Below are 18,094 nucleotides of genomic sequence, written 5' to 3' on the forward strand. Positions count from 1 at the left end.
GGTATGGTATGATGAACTTTATTTAATGTCCTGAAGATCAACCCTTAGGTTGACGCAGGCAGCTCCCACGTCGGGACAGTAAGGTTTAACCTAACCGACGTATCGTGGGCCTTCTGGATGGCCTGTACTTGATCGAAAAGAACTCCACTGTGTAGGACTCGCCGCAACCAGTCTCTGTCTTTGTCAGTCTGTGAAAGTCACAGGACACTGCCAAAGCATGTGATCCAGAGTAATGATGCCATTACACTTCTCGCAACTGATTGGTACCTCTCTTTGAGGATATAGCTTATTAATAAAGTTTGGACTTGGATATGTTTTTGTCTGCAACAATCTCAGAGTCACCGCTTGAGCTCTATTGAGCTTAGCGTGTGGCACTGGGAATTCCCTTCTGTTCATGTAGTAATGCCTCGTGATTTCATTATATGAAAGCAATTGGTCCCTGTTCTCCTCCTGTATATTATTAAGGTCCTGGTCGCATAGTGCACGGATAGTAAGTCCTCATGCAGCTGCGTTAGCCATCTAGTTTAAATTCCTCCGAGATGGATCGACAGACCCAATGCGCGCAGGAAACCAGCGGATTTCGATCCCTTGGTTGTCCAACTCACCGATCAGCTGGGTAGCCCTTTTGGTTACAAAGCCATTGGTAAAGTGTCCAATAGCCATCTTACAGTCACTGGGCTTCTTCGATTTTCCACTTCTGGCTACTCGCGGGCTGCCAGAGCCAGCCAGAGCGTCTTCGTTTTTCTCGGGTTGCTCCGCCCACCGCACTACGCACTTCCGCCGGGCGTTCGTTTTGCTCGCGCTGGACGGTTCTGGCTACCCGCGGGCTGCCAGAACCTGCCAGGACGATTTTGGTCTGGCTGCTCTCTGGAAGTTCTCTGGCTAGCAGACGACTAAAAGAGGCGATGGGCGCTCGCCGCCATCTTTACGGGGACTTCACGGATTGCTACACGGGCGCTTGAGGACTTAAACTTACCTCGCTCAGCCAACTGTCTACGGTCATCTTCGGATTTCCTTACTTCTAGCGTTATCGTTTTAGGTGCTAACGCTCCGTTCCGCATCGCGAAGCGGTGTGATACGAGCCGTGGTGAACCGTTTGAAGCTTTTGTGTGTGTGTGTGTCCCCTGATTGCTTCTTCGCGGCGGTGATCAGCACGCCGCGCTCTCATGCGTGCATGTTATCTGCATCGTGTTCCACGCAAGCTGTAGGCGCTCATTCACACATTGCGGTACATTTTGGGTTCGTCTTTCACTGATGGCGTTCCTTTTCACATATCTCGCGTATGCATGCGGATGTATCTCCTTTTTCTGCAGTTAGCTAAGGCTTTGCAGCTAGCCCGTGTGTGCTCCGTCTCTCCGTCGTATGCTTGGGTGGCAGCTCGAAACCGACATGTGTTCGAACTGCAGGCCGTTGATCTAAGAATACACAGATTGCACTCGGTAGTATATTGGCTTATTGCTCTCATGATTGCGACCAACGTTGTTTTTCGTGTGAAACGTTTCGCTGGTCACAGGCGACATGCATTTTCACGTGCCAGCCGCGTCCCCAGCTCCTTAAATGAGAAGCACCATCAGCCACAACAAACTTTCTGAAATCGAAGCCCAAACAGGTCGGCGCGAAATTTTATGCGTATGAGACGTACCCGTTAACCTGCTTTTTCATGTCTTGTGATGACACAACGCCAACTCATCATTGTCGCCGGTGGTCGACGTGATTGCTGCGAGCAGAGATCCTCCAGCTATCGCTTTCGAGTATACAATCAGGATTTCGCGTCTTGTCATGCGCTTCGTCGGAGGCCATCGGTTGCGCTGCGCAAGGCGAGGTTGGCCGAGTCGCGCGAAATCGCGCGAAAGTGATCGTGTTCCTGAATACAACTATATATTTTCAAGCTGGCAACGCACAAATCGACGCCGAGCGCGCGTCGGCCTCGACGGGCGCTGCCATGCTGGTAGCATGTTTACATTTGGCCAGCTGTACCGGCGTTCGATTTTGCAAACTTCGGGCAGGTTCGGGTTGTCTTGGGGATCCCAACCCACGTGACTTCCTGTCAGAACCGGAACTAGCTGGCTGCCGTCTGGCTCCCAGCGGGCTGCCAGAACTCCGAAAATCGAAGAAGCCCACTGTAAATCTTCGCCCACTTATTATTTCTTAATGCCAATGCTATCGCTACTTGTTCCGTGACTGTCGTGTCTTTAGTCATGATTGTAATAGCATCCCGAGTGAGACCATCTGCATCTACTACTACTGCCGCAAAGGCTTTCTTTCCTCTGACCCATGCAGCATCTACAAAAGCCGCATGTTCTCTGTCGTGTTCAATCTCTTGCAGGAGAGCTTTGGCCCTTGCCTTTCATCTTTCCAGGTTGTGCACCGGGTGCATATTTCTGGGGAAAGGAGTCATCTTGATTATCTCTCTTATGCTATCTTTTAGTTCTACTATGCCTTCACCTGAAATTTTGGATTCGGTTGGGCACCACCCTACTTCTTCGAGTATTGCTCTACCTGGCCTTGTTTCAGAGAGCCTCTCTCTGTGGGCAATTTGCTGAGCTTCAATTATCTCAGCTATTGTGTTGTGGAGCCCCAGTTTCATTAATTTATTATCTGGCGTGTTAATCGGTAACCCCACTGTTGTTTTGACTAGCCTTTTAATTAATCTGTTCAACTTGTTTAGCTCTGTCTGTGTCCAACTGAGCATCCTAGCTACATAGGAGAAGTGACACAAGGCGAAAACATGGACCAGTCTCATAGCGCTCTCCTCTCCCAGCCCTCTGTGTCTGTTAGTGATTCTCCTTAGCAGTCTTATTACCTCCACAGTCTTGCTTGTGATGTGTCGTATTGTTCTTTTGTTTACCCCGTTTGCCCCCAGGAATAACCCTAAGATAGCTGTGGAAAAATTCAAGAGTTAGACTTCGAAAACCATAGCATCCTAACTTATTTAGCAGTATGTCATGATCCACAGTGTCAAACACTTCTCTCACATCTAGAAATATGCCTAGGACACTTTTGTTGTTGTTCAAGTTAGAATTTATGTAGTCAGACAAAGCTAATACTGCTGTGCTTGTCAATCTTTTAGCTCAAAAACCATGCTGGCAGTAAGACAAAATGTATTCATGTTCAAGAAATCAAGTGATTCGTTGGGCGATAAGTTTTTCAAAGACGGTGTTAGGCAACTTAAGACAAGTATAGGACAGTAGTTGTTGAACAAATTATGGCCCCATGTTTGTAAATAGGAAGAAACTTAGTGATCTTTAATAAGTCTGGATAGGTAGCAGTAGAGAAAGAAAGATTGAATATTTTTTCTAATGGCTTGCACAGTATACCAATACAATGCTTGAAGGTCACTGTGGATACTTTATCACGACCAGTAGAATGTTCGAATGGCATGCCGTTAACTATGAACACTATCTCCTCCGCTGTAATGTCCATAAAACCAAATGAGTTTGTCGTCCTTTCTGGGTATGTAATAGATGAAAGAAAAGGTATATTATTAGATATTGCTTGACCAATCATACAGAGGTATGAGTTCAAACGATGTTAATAAGGATCCATAGATCTTCCTAAGATTTTCAAGTCTGGCATTGTATATTCTCTAACCGATGGCTTGATTACTGAGTTGATAATGTGCCACGCAGCATTTGAATTACCAGAATTACAGGCTATTAAATTTGTGTAATACTCTTTTTTACGTATACGCATAGCGCTACTTACTAAATGTCGAGCCATACGAAATTTTTGTTCATAATATCTGTTACCCCTATGTGACTTTACTTTAGTGTGCCAAAAGTCTTTATCTTTAATTAATTTTAGCAGTCCTTTCATCATCCAAGGACAGATAGGAGTGCTATGATATCTTTTTACTATGCTGTTTGAAGATTGTGCTAATGTATCACACAACGCTTTGCTGAAACTGTCAGATTGCTTATTTGCATTTTTCTGCAGATTTATAGTTAAAGAGCAGAGGCACTCGCATAATACTGGATAGTTAACTCAATGAGAAATATGAGAACGACCCTGAGAATGAGTGATTCAATGGAAAAAGATGGCGGTAGCAGAATGATCCGTTCCAGCCGAATCATAAACATTACACAAGCTTGAATTGGTGTTAAAGTTGCATAAGATATGATTGATCAGTGTGGATGTCAATGAAGTTATATGTGTCGGGGTTTTAATGACGTTATGGAATCCATATGATCTAACAACATTAAAATAGTCCCTGTCATGTTCGTTTATAGCATCAATATTAAGGCCTCCACATATTATTTGTTTATTTAAATTGGTTAAACAAACTAATGAATGCTCGAAAAGTTGCATAAAAGTTTATTTGTTCTTGTTAAGAGCACGATAAATTACCACTGCAACAAAGCATTGAGAATTCACAATAAGCATATCAAATTGATTCGCTATGAGCAAGAGTATTCCTTAATGATTGAGCACAATATAGAAGACCTCAAGTCCAACACCACCACATCTATTTACTGTACTTCGAGGAGTGGAAAGGAGTGAATATCCGGGTATATGGTACAATTCATCTAAACGCAGCCATGTTTCTGATGTAGCAATAACATCAAACGGGAAAGTATGCAATGACAGAAGAGAGCCAAGACTATCAATATTTTTTCATAATATTTCAATATTTCCATTGAGGACTGCAGTCATGAGTGCAATGCTTTTGCACGCGGTAGCACGAAAACATGAACGAAAAAATAGTCTATAATGGAGTATGTTTATCCGCTGCCGTCACACAGTATGCATAAGTCAGCTAGGGACAGATGTAGCAAAACGTGTTCCCCTCCGTAGTACCTAAGCGCAGTCCCCAGATTTGCCCTTTAGAGCATGAAAGTAAAGCTAGGAAAGGGATGCGACAAAGCAAAGTAAACCTTAGACTTCATTGTGGCGTCCACCTGTCGGGAAGAGCCTAGTGCAAACTGGCGCCCGGCCAGAGCCCAGGCCTCCCTTTCGAGTGCCTCCAGAGCACTGTCCACTTGCGCCACTGTCTGCTGCGTGCAAACTGGGTCGTAGCCGATCCCATTGAGATCCATCTTGGACAGTACACCAAGCAGCTGCACCTCTTGCTCTGCGTGAGATCACAGGTTGGTATGGCAGTGAAGTAGCAAGTAAACAATTCAAAGTCATCAGCTATACTTAAATTTTAGGACTGTGTATAAACGTACTGAGTCGATAGGGACATTAGGAGGCATATGTAAAGTGTGTAATTAATTATAAGGTTGTAAAAATGTGCATCACTACTGATCACAGCACCACTGCTTCCCTGTGTTTTCAGCCATCAATTCACACGCTATGTAGTGTGGGAGCACTTGTGCGAACGATCGAATCGGCTACCCACGTTATGTCACCAAGAATGCTTGAAACATGCCATTTTATTCAGCTTTTGTTTAATATGATACACACCAGTTGCAGCTGTTTAGTGATACGGTGTTTGGCTGCTGAGCACGAGGTCGCGGGATCGAATCCCGGCCACAGCGGCAGAATTTCAGTGAGGGCGAAATGCGAAAACACCCATGTACTTAGGTTTAGGTGCCCGTTAAGGAACCCCAGGTGGCCCGAATTTTCAGTGTCTCCCACTACAGCATGCCTCATAATTAGATCGTGGTTTCGGCATGTAAAGCCCCATAGTGTAATAATTATTAATTAATAACAAAACCAAGAAACATGTATTATCACTAACAGCGGGTTTTTCTATGAGTGCTACTCTATTACTTCGTGAAAATAACATCGTTGTTGTAACGAACTTGTTCCAATATCATCTAATAATTATGTTTTATAAAATACTTACTATACAGCTATCATATGAATTAATTCATTCCAGATACCTCATCAATAATAATAATAGCATGTTTGCACGTAACTCCAAGTTTTTACTGCCAATGGTTTATTCTAACTATGAAAAAATGACATCATTCGCTGCTATAAAACTGTGGACTGGTTTACCCAATACCATTAAATCTTCATCCTTTGATCCATTTAGTCTTGCCCTTCACCTTTTTTACATGTATAACTAAGTTTACATAAATCATTACACTACATTTGCCCTTTGTCTGTATTGACAGCTTTTTTTTACGCACTATAGGCTTGTATACTGACAATTGTTTTCGTTTATTCAATCTTTCTATGTTGTATTTTTTGTGATTGTGTTTGTTTCTTTTACTCAGATTGCTCATCTTTCACACCTATATCTATTGTTATTATTAACCGAGGGCCCCGTTGCAGTCTTTGACTTTGGGACCCTTGTCTGTATATAGTCTCTTACGCATTCATTGTACTTAAAGAATAATAAACTGAAACTGAATGTAATAGCATACATATGTATATTAATTTATGTACGCTTAAAAATAACTAAGCAAATGTAATAAATCTAGATGTTTCTTCAAACCAATGGCCCACTTCCGCAAGATCACGCAGATAGACTGCTAACAGTCCTTGCTGTGGGCAGCCAATAAGATGCGGAGGAATTCTCAAATGAAACTAGGAGCAGCAATGTCTTCTTTGGTGGCAGGAACATAAATGGTGCCAGCGCTGCATTACACTTGTCTTGCAGTAAAGTGCAGCGACTGACACACTGCAGAAGATGCAAGAGCTGCACGTCAATGTCAACATCAAGCGCCTTGGTAGTCAACACAGCAATCACCTGCAGTTTTGAAAAGGCATCTTTAGTGGTGGCCGCAGGTTGCGCATTTGTCATAGAGTGAAGTCCTATGCAAAATTCGCCCAGAATGGCAGCAAAAACATATCCTAACAAGCTGACGTCCGGAAAAAAGCATTGCAAAGGCAGCTGAACATGCCTAACAGCGCGTAAAAATGTCTGTCGAAGATCCGCCCTCTTGAGTTAGACTTTAATGTAATGGTACAGTCTCTGCCTCCCGCGCAAGAAGCATGGGCACGATTTCCAATGTCGATGTGATTTTTTCTTCTTTTCTTTATTCTAGGGTAAAGCAAACATTTAAATAGCCCATTTCACCACATTCACAAGTTAGCGACAAGGCTTACTTTTTGCCACTGACGGCTACACAGAACATTTATGAGCAATCGTAAACAAAGATATTATATATTTGCATGTTATCAGGCTGCTATCAAACCGAAATATAATCGAAAACGGCTACTTTGCAGTTTTTACATTGCATATACGTGCGCATCAATGTGGTAAACGCCGTCACAGCGTCGGCCTCTTTTCGCTTCATGTAGCACAAGCCAACAATCATTGTGCATAGTGCCACCGTGTCTCCATCAGCTGCATGAAATTAGACTTGAAATTCCGCTCCATGTAGCCCATGCTTAACAAGGAAAAATGTGTAGACAAGAGATGTGGGAACACACTCGGTTCAAATGAAACGAAAGTAGACAACACCTGCGTCACCGCACGAAGGAGACGGGACATAGCGATGGCCACACAGCGTAAATGTTGAGGGGAAACACCACTGCTTGAGCAGAGGGTATTGTTTAACCACTCATACCTGTGTTGTAGTGTGCCGACACTAAATTCTTGCAAGAAAACATTCCTTAAGAGATAGCCCCAGTGTCTAGACGCACAACAAAATACTTTTCAGGGACCCTTTGAATGGTGTCTTCTATACTTGTGTAACATGCCCACAAAAACAGGTGCAGAAGCTAACACTTGTATGCTGTCCTTTTCTTGTTCCCACTTTAGGTACCGGTCTAGTCATGCAATGCAATTGAATGCTTGTATAGCTGACTGCACATGTTTTCGGAACACAAAATTCGAGGAAAAGTGAATTTAGCTGGGTTTTTCTTTTATTTATTTATTATTTATTTCATAATACCCCTAAAGGCCCCCGAAGGGGTATTACATAGGGGGTACAGATACATGAAAAAAATGTGAGCTTTGCGCGTTATGGAAAAAGACAACTGAAGTACACAAAAGTTATACAAAAAAAATTTTTACAAAAGAAAACACAAAAGTTATACAAAAGTACGATATTTAGCAAAATACACAAGTAAAACAAAATACGAAATACATTAGGCAAGTGAAACTCAGAAAATACAAAACTGTCTGAGAAAATAAATTAAGGGAATTAAATAGGTACAATGTAAAAGAAGTAAAACGGTGTGTTGCTCGAAACTGCGTCAGTTGTCACATTAACAAATTAATGAGACATGAATTGACTTGTACAATGTGCACGAAGAATGGTAAGACAAATGATCAAAACAATATATACACTGAACAACGTATGAAGAAACGGTACATGATGGATATTTACACGCAACTATTGTGTAAAAGTTCCTGAAAGGTTGCGAAATCAGTTTGAGTAGCAATATGTGATGGTAGGTTATTCCATGCAACAATTGTTCGGGGAACAAAGGAGTTAGCATAGTTAGCTGAGCGACAACTGATGCGTTTTATCTTGAAGATATGGTCTGTGCGTGGAAAGAAGGCTGTCGCTGGTTCGAAGATACGGTGAAGGTGCGGATGATGATAAAGTTTGTGCAGCAGTGAGAGGCGGGCAATTCTGCGGCGATGCGATAAGTCGTCAAGTTGAGCGCGAGCTTTTAGTGCTGAAATGCTAGTATAGGGTGAATAATCAGAAAAAATAAAACGGACTGCGCGGTTTTGCAGTGATTCGATTTCTTGGGTGTAATATGTTTGAAAAGGATCCCAGATGGCTGATGCATACTCGATTTTGGGGCGCATTAATGTGATGTATGCTAGTCTGCGTAGTTTAGCTGGAGCATGCTTAAGGTTGCGTTTGAGGAGGCCTAAAGAGAGGTTAGCTGATGCCAATGTCAGGCGGATGCGATGATGCCACGTTAGATCAGACTGTAAGTGAACACCAAGGTACTTATATGAAGTTGTCAGTTCAATTATGTTGTTAGATATTACATACGATGTTGGAATACGGTGGTTGCGCCTAGTAAATGATAATAACTTCGTTTTAGCTGTATTAAGAGTCATCAACCATGTTGAACACCATGTGTTAACAGCGTTAAGATCGGTTTGAAGAATATCTGTGTCATTGTCGCATGAAATTAATCTATATATTACACAGTCATCGGCAAAAAGTCTGATGTGGGAAGACACACAGTTAGGCAGGTCATTAATATAGATTAAGAAAAGTAAAGGGCCAAGAACGCTGCCCTGCGGAACACCGGAGGTTACTTTGGTATAAGAGGAATTACTGTTGTTAACAGACGTATATTGTACTCTGGATGAGAGGAAATCCTTAATCCATCCAATAACGGTTGGGTGTATGTTAAGGTTCATTAGCTTCAGTATTAGTCTATGGTGAGCAACGCGATCGAAAGCTTTCGAGAAATCCAGGAAGATAGTATCAACTTGAAACCCTAGGTCTAGGTATGAATGTATGTCATGTAAAAAGCCGGCTAACTGTGTTTCGCATGAATAACCACGACGAAAGCCATGTTGGTAATCAACAATAACTTTGTGCTCTTCTAAGTAGTTAATGATTTCAGTATACAAGATGTGTTCAAGTAATTTACAAATAGTACTAGTTAAGGAGATGGGGCGGTAATTTAATGGGTGAGTTCGGTCTCCGGACTTAAAAATGGGTATGACTTTTGCCACCTTCCAATCGTGCGGAATAGTGTTAGTTGATAAAGACTGCGAGAAGAGTGCACACAATATAGGTGATAAACTAGGTGACAAATGTTTTAACACTTTATTATGAATGCCAGTGTGATCAGAGGCGGAAGAAACTTTAAGTTTATTTAGTAAAGAAGAAATACCTGCTTCGCTAACAATTATTTCTGGCATTGATATGTTAATGAGATTGTCAAGGGTTGGTGAAGATATGGTGTCTTCCTGTGTAAATACAGATGAAAATGCGCTATTCAATAAATCAGCACATTCCGAGTGGTGGACCATATCACCGTGCTCATCGACTAGAGTTAAATCGGGATAGCTCTTCAGGTTTATTACGCGCCAAAAACGTTGAGGATTGTTAGTGAGCATAGAATATAGGTCATGGGCAAAAAAATGTCGTTTAGATGATTTTAGCAGTAACTGATATTGCTTATCGCAGGTCTTATAACGGTGCCAGGAATATGAGTCGCGGGCTTTATCGGCTTTACGATATAAACGCTTTTTCTTATTATTAAGGCGCCGAAGCTTTACGGTAAACCACGGGGCTGTCGGGGTGCAGGCTATTTTTGTTAGAGGGACGAATCGATTAATTCGTCCCTCTCCTCTGAAGTTTCTCCTCTGAACCTGGAATTCAGGGCTGCAGTATTATGTTCACAAAGGGAAGTATACACTAGACTTCTCTTCATTGACTTCATTGGCAATAAACCTACATTGTCTTTTCTTCTCTTTTATGGATCCCTTTCACCTAAACATCCATTCCAAAGGACAGTATGCTTTTATACATTGTGATACAGTCGCCTACCGATAATTCATACTCAACGGGGACCACCAAAAAAGCCTGAATAATAGGGAGTTCAATAACAGTCCATACGTCGGACTACGAGGAATGTGACACATATCTTTTTCCCTTTATTTTTTATTTGCAATTGATGGTCTTGCATTGAGGTGCAAACTTCCATATACCGTAAAAACCGGAATATAGGTCGAACTTTTTTTCAAAAAACCATCGCGAAAAGTCGACCCTCGACTTATATACCGGACATTGGCGGAAAAACTACGGAAGTCTTGCAACAATGGGCGGATAAAGTTTGAACCAACGTTTTTAGATTGGTTCAGTTGGGAAAGAGCGCGGCCTTCCAGTGGCGCGGAGCGGGTCGGCGCCATCGCCGACCAGGCGGTGGCGCTGCGGTAGCGTTGGGATCGGTCTCTACGCGTCGTCTGCTACTTTCTGAAAGGCGCCGGCAAGCGACCACCACATTCATTGGTAGTCGCCCTCTTATACGAGAAGCAGAAACGCAAATTCGCTCTCATGTTACTTGGCTTTAGTGAAAAGCGCCTTTTAGTTTTAACTGAACATTAAAACAAAAAAAAGAAGCAACACGTAAGACAGGGCAAAAAAAAAAAGGCATACAATGGGCAGTGCGCTTACTTTCATTCCGCTTCCTGTTGTAACGGATGTTTATTTTTCGCCAGTATACTGAACAAATCAGCCCAGTATCCCGTAATACTCGACCATATTCCAATCTTACCTAAACACGCCTTACGCGGGCAAAAAACTCCGGCAAAGCCTACAAATTCAACAACCACCAAGGAAACAAGAAAAAAATGTCTTGTAATTTTTATTTGATGTTGTGAAAGGAAATGCAGCAGGTAAATTACAGTGACACATTTATAATCAGAAAACTGTTTATAGTGAAGGAGCTGTGGAGGAAGCCTTCACATTAGCTTGACCTTCTTTCTGGCAGATGCGACCTTTTCTGAAGAGCTGAGGCTCTTGCAGGCATCTTTTGAGGCAAAATGCATTCGTAGCACAATGTATGAATGAAGAAGCTCTGCAGTAGTGGTGTCCTTGTGTATGGGACAACCAACACTTGTCACATCACAGTCCCCAAGTGCGTCGAGAAGGGTCCAAAAAGTGTCGGAACAGAGCCGGTTCCTTTGCAACTCATCTGAAATCTTGTTTTCGATGCCTCGAAACATACAGAAAAGCTCCCATGATGGCAACTTGAGGCATCCAAGCGTATGTTCCCTCTTCAAAGTGAGAAATGCCTCTGGGCACTCTGCATTTTGGGACTGGATGCTACGTATACACTCAGAGCATCTATTATGTTTGAGAAAAGAGTGAACAAGGTAGCCGCACAAGTAGTAAATAACATAGTCCTGTGCTGCTGGCATGGAGTATCCGTGATCAGGTGCTGTCAGTGCTGTATTCTGCGTAGTAGAACATATCTCGGCCAATTTGGCTTCTACTTTCTCCTGGAGTCTTTCATGGGATGAAAGTTTGTCCTTCTTTCCCCTTTTCATGCTGTCGGCTACAGTGGCAAGCACAAAGGTCTGTTCCTCACTCACATTCCCTGTGACACAAGTACTGATCGGGGTATACAGGCTCAGAAGCCTATATATGTGTGCAAAGCTGATTAGAGTGGGGTGATCTTCATCACCTCCGTAGCTTCTTGTCACACCAAAAAACCTCTGGAAAAAATGAAATGACAAGGTGGTTTCTTCATGAAACAAACTGCACAAACATCAAGGTTATAAACAAAGAAACTGTACTGCTTACCTCTAGAGGATCTTGGTTGAGTTTGCCCGTGAGCACATAATGCGCTCCTTTAGAGAGGAGGTCTGCTAGAAGGTCCCGTACTGACGCAAGTGTAACCCGAAGAGATTCCATAGTAACTTGCGACGCAAACATCACTGTCCCTTTGGTGATATGGTTTTCCTCGGTCTTATTCACAGCATCAAGGAACTCTTGGATGACCTTTAAAATGAACAACCAAGCAAATTCCTTTAACAACAATGCAACAGAAGGTATTGAATATTATCTTTACCTCAATTTCCTTTGAAGAACTTCGTATTCCAAGCCAAGGGAGCTTCACATTGAGGGCATCAAACAGGTTGTTCACCATCATGGTGAATTCAGCAGTTCCATGGCAGTCTTTCAGACCAGGCTCCTCTAACCGCTGGTAGACCTTTAGCCCTATGGCAGTGCTACGGCTGAAAAGCTGAGAACAACATATGGGAAAATTTTCAACTTTATTTTTTATAAACATTCATTGATGCACATAAACAAAGAGTAGTTAAGGACGAAATACATATAGGTATGGCATTTTTGTTTACCTGTACAGCCAGTCTCACATTCATCTTTCGTAGGTTGTCTGGGCTTACATGCTCTTTTGTCAACTTCGGTACCACCCGGAGCTGCTGTTTGCCATCTGCTTCTTGGAGTTTTCGGTAGTGGTCAAAGTTTATCTTGTGTTCACCGATCTGTAATTTATAAAAGATTAGATGAAAAAAGGCGCTCCATTGCACATCCCTCTATAGTTGCTTAAGGATGAAAAGTAAAAGCATTCAAATCCACATACCATGCCATACTTGTGACGCAGAAGATGGTTCCTTATACACTTGATAATGTGGGGAACATCGCAAAGGAAGTACAGCTGCTGATCAGGCACACAGGGATGGTCAACTTTGTGTTTCGATGCGTGAAGCTTGCCTTTGATACCGAAACATGACCACATGGCCTTGTTAGTGCTGGCACCATCACTGATTACAGCAACGACAACTGCATTATGCTTCCATAGCTCCAATATGGCTTCCAAAACAAGCCTTGCCAGCACTCTTCCAGGGGCTGCATGCCTTGTCGCGAAACTTGCAATCGGCTGCACCCAAGAGTGAAACAATGGCACAAACATGAGGACCAAAGCATGGTCAGCTGTTGTTTCTGAGTCATGGCCATCTCCATAGTCAACAAAGCCGTCAACCTTGTAGGTACTCTTGTTGAATGCAACCACCTCTCGCACCTTCATCTCGTCCAGTATCAGGACTCCATAGCATTGCACTCCTGTTCTGTTCTTCATAAAGGCCCCGACACTGGCAAGAGATACCTTGTTGAAGCCGAATTCGCAAGGCATTCCTTTCATCATTTGTCTCAGCCTTGTCACGGTTGGAAGTGGCATGAGCTTCATCTTTGTCATTAGTCTATAAGCTCTTGGGCTTGAAATTCTTAATAGAAGGCAAGTCATAAGCCATTCCTGTTCATAACGCCGTCCTCGTGGCGATTTCGCTTTTGCCGCTTTCAATGCTGCCCGAAAGGCAAGTTGCTGTGCTTGTGGAAGATTCTCCATTGCTTTGTCGACTTCGCTTAATGAAATTTCTGACAAACGGCGCGTCAGTGTACCCAGCTCTCTCTTTGCTTTTTCGCGAAAGACAGTGGCCCTAATCGCCTTTTTCCTTAGGTTCTTAATTTCGCATTGTGGCTTCAGTTTTGTGCTTTTTTGGGGGCGGCGCTTAACTCTATCCCCCAAATTTTTTTTTGTTTTCTTGCATGGAGGGCACAAGCTTTGCTCTGACAGCACCATGCATTTCTTGTTTCGCCACACACCCTGCCTTTTAACAGCTGTCATTGAAGATGAAATGCCTGGAAACAACTCACATTTGCACCCAGTACAAATCTTGAGGGCATCGATGTAGCGAAGAAATGTTGCTACATTCTTCCGGCTTGTTAGTTGAGTCTGAATGTTTCCATTTTTACCGTTGTCGACGATGTAGCTGCACGGCGGGACAAGCACACCTTTTGAACTAACTTCAACCGTCAAGTCTTGTCTGATTACTACGGACTTTTCAATGCGTACAATGCCCCCGGACTCCTCCAGCTTGTAGAATATAACCTGGTTGGTCGAAGCCTTCACACGCCACGACTCAAACGCTTGACCGTCCTGCATAACAGCAAACCAGGGTGCAGCTTCTAGCGTACTTACTTCGGCGCATTCACCGCCATCCACGCCGTCACTTGCGTCAATTTCGTCGTTCAAACTCCCATCACTTTGGCAGGAAGCAACTTGTGCAGGAACCACTGTTCTCACTTTGGGTGGTTTTCTTGCGGACTTGGGCGTCTTTGGTTTTGACAAATGCTCAGGTATGTTTGGAAAAATTCGAGGCACCGCGCATTCCTTCAGCGTCCACCTGCCTCGCGGTATTCTAACGGTTTGACCATTCACGACGTGCTCATAACAGCTTATGATGTCTGCAGGCTCAAAATGAATGTCGCAAACGTATGTTTTTGACGTCACCTTAAAGTTTTTCCGCGGGATCGCGTTTTCCCACGCCTTCAATACGTGAGGGTCCTTTGGTGGCTTGAAAAAATGTCGCGGCACGGCACTTGCCGCTGCCGAAGCATATCCCGAACGACAGCCCGGCGCGCTGCACGTCGGCATGTTGAGAATCCGCGCTGACACTTCACGGCATCCACTCAAACACGCGAAGACGCTCACTGCACAGAGTTAATACGTTTGCGGAATGCGTTAAAGCGAGAAATACAGGCGTGACAAACGCGCGAGCACCAACAACATGACAAACACACATGGCCGAGGCATGCCTCGCTCGTCAGACTAGATCTCAACTAGAGTTACTGTATATGCTACCGCAGGTAGCAGAGTTGCGCGTCTGTTTTATCCCGCCGCTAGCGCCCCTATTGGCAGAGCGTCATCACGTGGTAGTCAAGCAACCGTGCATTGCGGAGAAGCAGATGCCCGGGCCAATTTTTGTATTTCCCGACGCCGCCGCTGCAGCGAACTGGATTGACACAAGTCAAATTCAAAGCGAATCCGGCGGATCTTGGCGTTCGCTGTTCGCGTGCGCGCTAGCTGCGGAGCAACAACACAACGTGCGCAGCGCATCTCACAGTTGGTTCATCGCAGTGTCCGCGCAGTCCCATCGGAATGATATAATGACCGGGTGCTCTGCTCCCGTCTGCACGAATCGCTTTGAAAGCGGAAAAGCTTTTTATTCGATCCCATTCAAAACCATGCACCACACTGCTTTCACAGAACTGTCATAAAAAAGTCAGCTCACATTTTCAGGATAATGCACAGCTTTGGTTGCTGTTTCTGAACATAAAAGACGTTACACAACTAAGTAAAGATATTTCATCTACTACTGCTTATGTGAAGCAGGATGCAAGAGGAATTAATGTCGTTATTTACAATACGGTAAGGGCCTTTACTGTGTTTTGCAATATTACCCATATTGTAGCTATGTCAATCCTGTGAGAGAAAAACTTTCACTACACTCCCACAGAAGGTTACTTTTCGAATCCTTGCAGTGAAAAGGCACATAATGAAATGGCACTTGAAGGTGTGGCTGATATCCAGTGCCTGCTAGTAGGTGGGTACGTTTCTACAGCAAATTTAATGGGGTACCAGAGTCGAAATACTAATGGTTGGTCATTGATTCACCAGTAATATTTAAGACTACCTACACGTTGAGAGCTTTGGCACATAAGCAGGTATGCCAATTGCAAAACCCAGTATCCAGTGCAGCGCCGGATTATGGGCCCAGTGCCGCGCGCTGAATGCTGGGCAGGTGCGGCGTACTGGGAGGCACTGGGTACGTGCGAAAAACAGCTCTAGCACGTTAAATACGCGGTGCCTGGACACCGTATATATATTTTTGAGAACAGAAAGAAACAAAGCATTTTGGCGCAATAAAAAAAACGAAAAAAGAAAGCAAGCTCCGACGAGGATTCGAACGCCGGACCTGCAAATCCCAAGCCCGATACTTTACCACTACGCCACGCCAGAAGCAGAACGTCCGCGCATGATTTTCTACATCAAGTACTAAGAAGCAGTTTTAGTTTCACAGAGATAAGTCTCGCTCAGCCATGGTAGATGCGCTATCGCCCAGCAACTAAAGCTCACGCCTGTACCACAAGGAAAATTTTGCTGTTCATATTCAGTAGCTTGCTCGGAAGTGCCACAACACCGATTTTCACTTGCGATTGGCATTTTAAAGTCCTAAATGAACCGCCGACCCGGGACGCTGTATGGGCTGTTACTACCGATTTGGATAGCCGTTTGTTGTTCTTCACGCGAAGGATCTGCAACGTTTTCTTAGTTCAGTGATGCCTTTCAGTCGACACGTCTGTCTATTCATATATCTTCGTCAGAGAAGCGCAGGCTAGGACTGTGATCCTTCGGCGACAGCACATATATACCTGTGTTCATGACGCGTCACATCGGCGCTCATCGCTACTTGTGCTGTTTGTGCGCTCATGCTACTTGTGTTTATTTAAGGACACTGATGCGAAAGCTGAAATATGGTGATTTATCCTTGTTAGACTTCTTGATTTCTGAGCCTAAACGCGCCGAGAGCGTGCAGACGGACTCGGCGGATACGCTTAGCATAAGCTTCGGTGGGGACCGATCTCGGCGCCTTTTCTTGACGATCTTATTCAGTCAGCTGTTTCGATGCACTTTGTTTGCGATTAGGCGGAAAATCAGTCCACAAGCGATGCAAAAGCGTCCACGGTCGATCGACGATACGGTAGGCATGTCGCCTGCAAAAACAGAGTGCGGCTTCGCCGCATAGATATGGTTGCTTGCCAGGCAAGATGGCGGACCTACGCGCAACTCTGCTACCTGTGGTAGCATATACAGTAACTCTAATCTCAACGGAACTGCAGCGCCATCTCTCGCAACGGCGACAAAACGGGGCCGCCTCTCGCAGCCAGTTCGCCAACTCAACCAATCTAAAAACGTTGGTTTGAACACAAAGTGGACACTCCGAACGAGGAAGCTGAGGAATAGATACCTACAGCCGAGGGAGGGGATCCAAAGTGGTTCTAGTGTGGGAAAGGAGGTGAAGGAGACGGAAAGAAAAATGTGGGAAGAAAGAATGCTCGGAAAGCCATCGCTATCAATGTATAGGTCACAAAAACAGGAGATTAAGAGAGAGCTCTTATTTGATAACTCGCGGGGCAGCTCACTATTATTCGAGGCTAGGACGGGGGTTTTGAGGACGAAAACATACAGGGATAAATTTGAAGACGTGGACCTTCGGTGCGCAGCTTGCGGAGCCGAAATGGAGACCACTGAACATATAGTGCTGAGATGCACAGCCCTTCGCCCGACCCTGGCAGAGGGAACAGAGGCAGATATGGAAGGGGCATTAGGTTTTCCCGGGGAACGAGGGCAAATAGACGAGAAAAGAGTGGCAGTAACGAAGGGGAGGCTAGAGGATTGGTGGAGGAAGTCAAGGGATAGATAATAACATAAATCGGGGACAAAATGTTTCCTCTACTGTTTTAGATAGTTATCTTGGGGGGGGGGAGTAAAAACTAAGTTGAAAAAAAAGAGGATATAAAGATAGGAAAAAAAAGAATAATAATAAAATAGGAGGGGGGAGCAAAAGGCTAGGTGGCGCCAGCCGCCGCCCGTTACAAAGGGTATAGCCGCCATCCATCCATCCATCCATCCACCACGTGAAGTAAACAGCCGCCATCGCCATCAGCAGCAGCGCGGCGTCTATGGCGGCGTGGCGACGCTGTGGTACACTGTAGCTGTGGCGCCGGTATTTTGCGTTTCCATTGTCGCAAAGTTATATTAATTAAAGGCTGCACTTTCATTTTGTTTCAAAATAAGCGGGAACGGAAGCCGACGTCAATTCACCGTCGCCTTCAAGAAAAAGGCGATTGAGTACGCGGAAGCCCACGGCAACCTGGCGGCACAGCGCGAACTTGGAAGTATC

General features: G+C 44.2%; 1 protein-coding gene across 4 annotated transcripts in view; it reads right to left on the minus strand.

The window, feature by feature from the left end:
* PolQ (DNA polymerase theta) overlaps positions 1–18,094 on the minus strand; it is a 241,147-nt gene that overhangs the window by 45,855 nt on the left and 177,198 nt on the right. For all 4 annotated transcript variants that reach the window (XM_070522614.1, XM_070522613.1, XM_065438973.1 and 1 more), the window contains one exon: positions 4,875–5,071. In XM_070522614.1, the coding sequence (XP_070378715.1) occupies positions 4,875–5,071 (197 nt within the window). The remainder of the gene's footprint in view (positions 1–4,874; positions 5,072–18,094) is intronic.

The sequence above is a fragment of the Dermacentor albipictus genome, chromosome 7 (assembly GCF_038994185.2).
Source record: "Dermacentor albipictus isolate Rhodes 1998 colony chromosome 7, USDA_Dalb.pri_finalv2, whole genome shotgun sequence".
Classification (NCBI taxonomy): Eukaryota; Metazoa; Arthropoda; class Arachnida; order Ixodida; family Ixodidae; genus Dermacentor; species Dermacentor albipictus.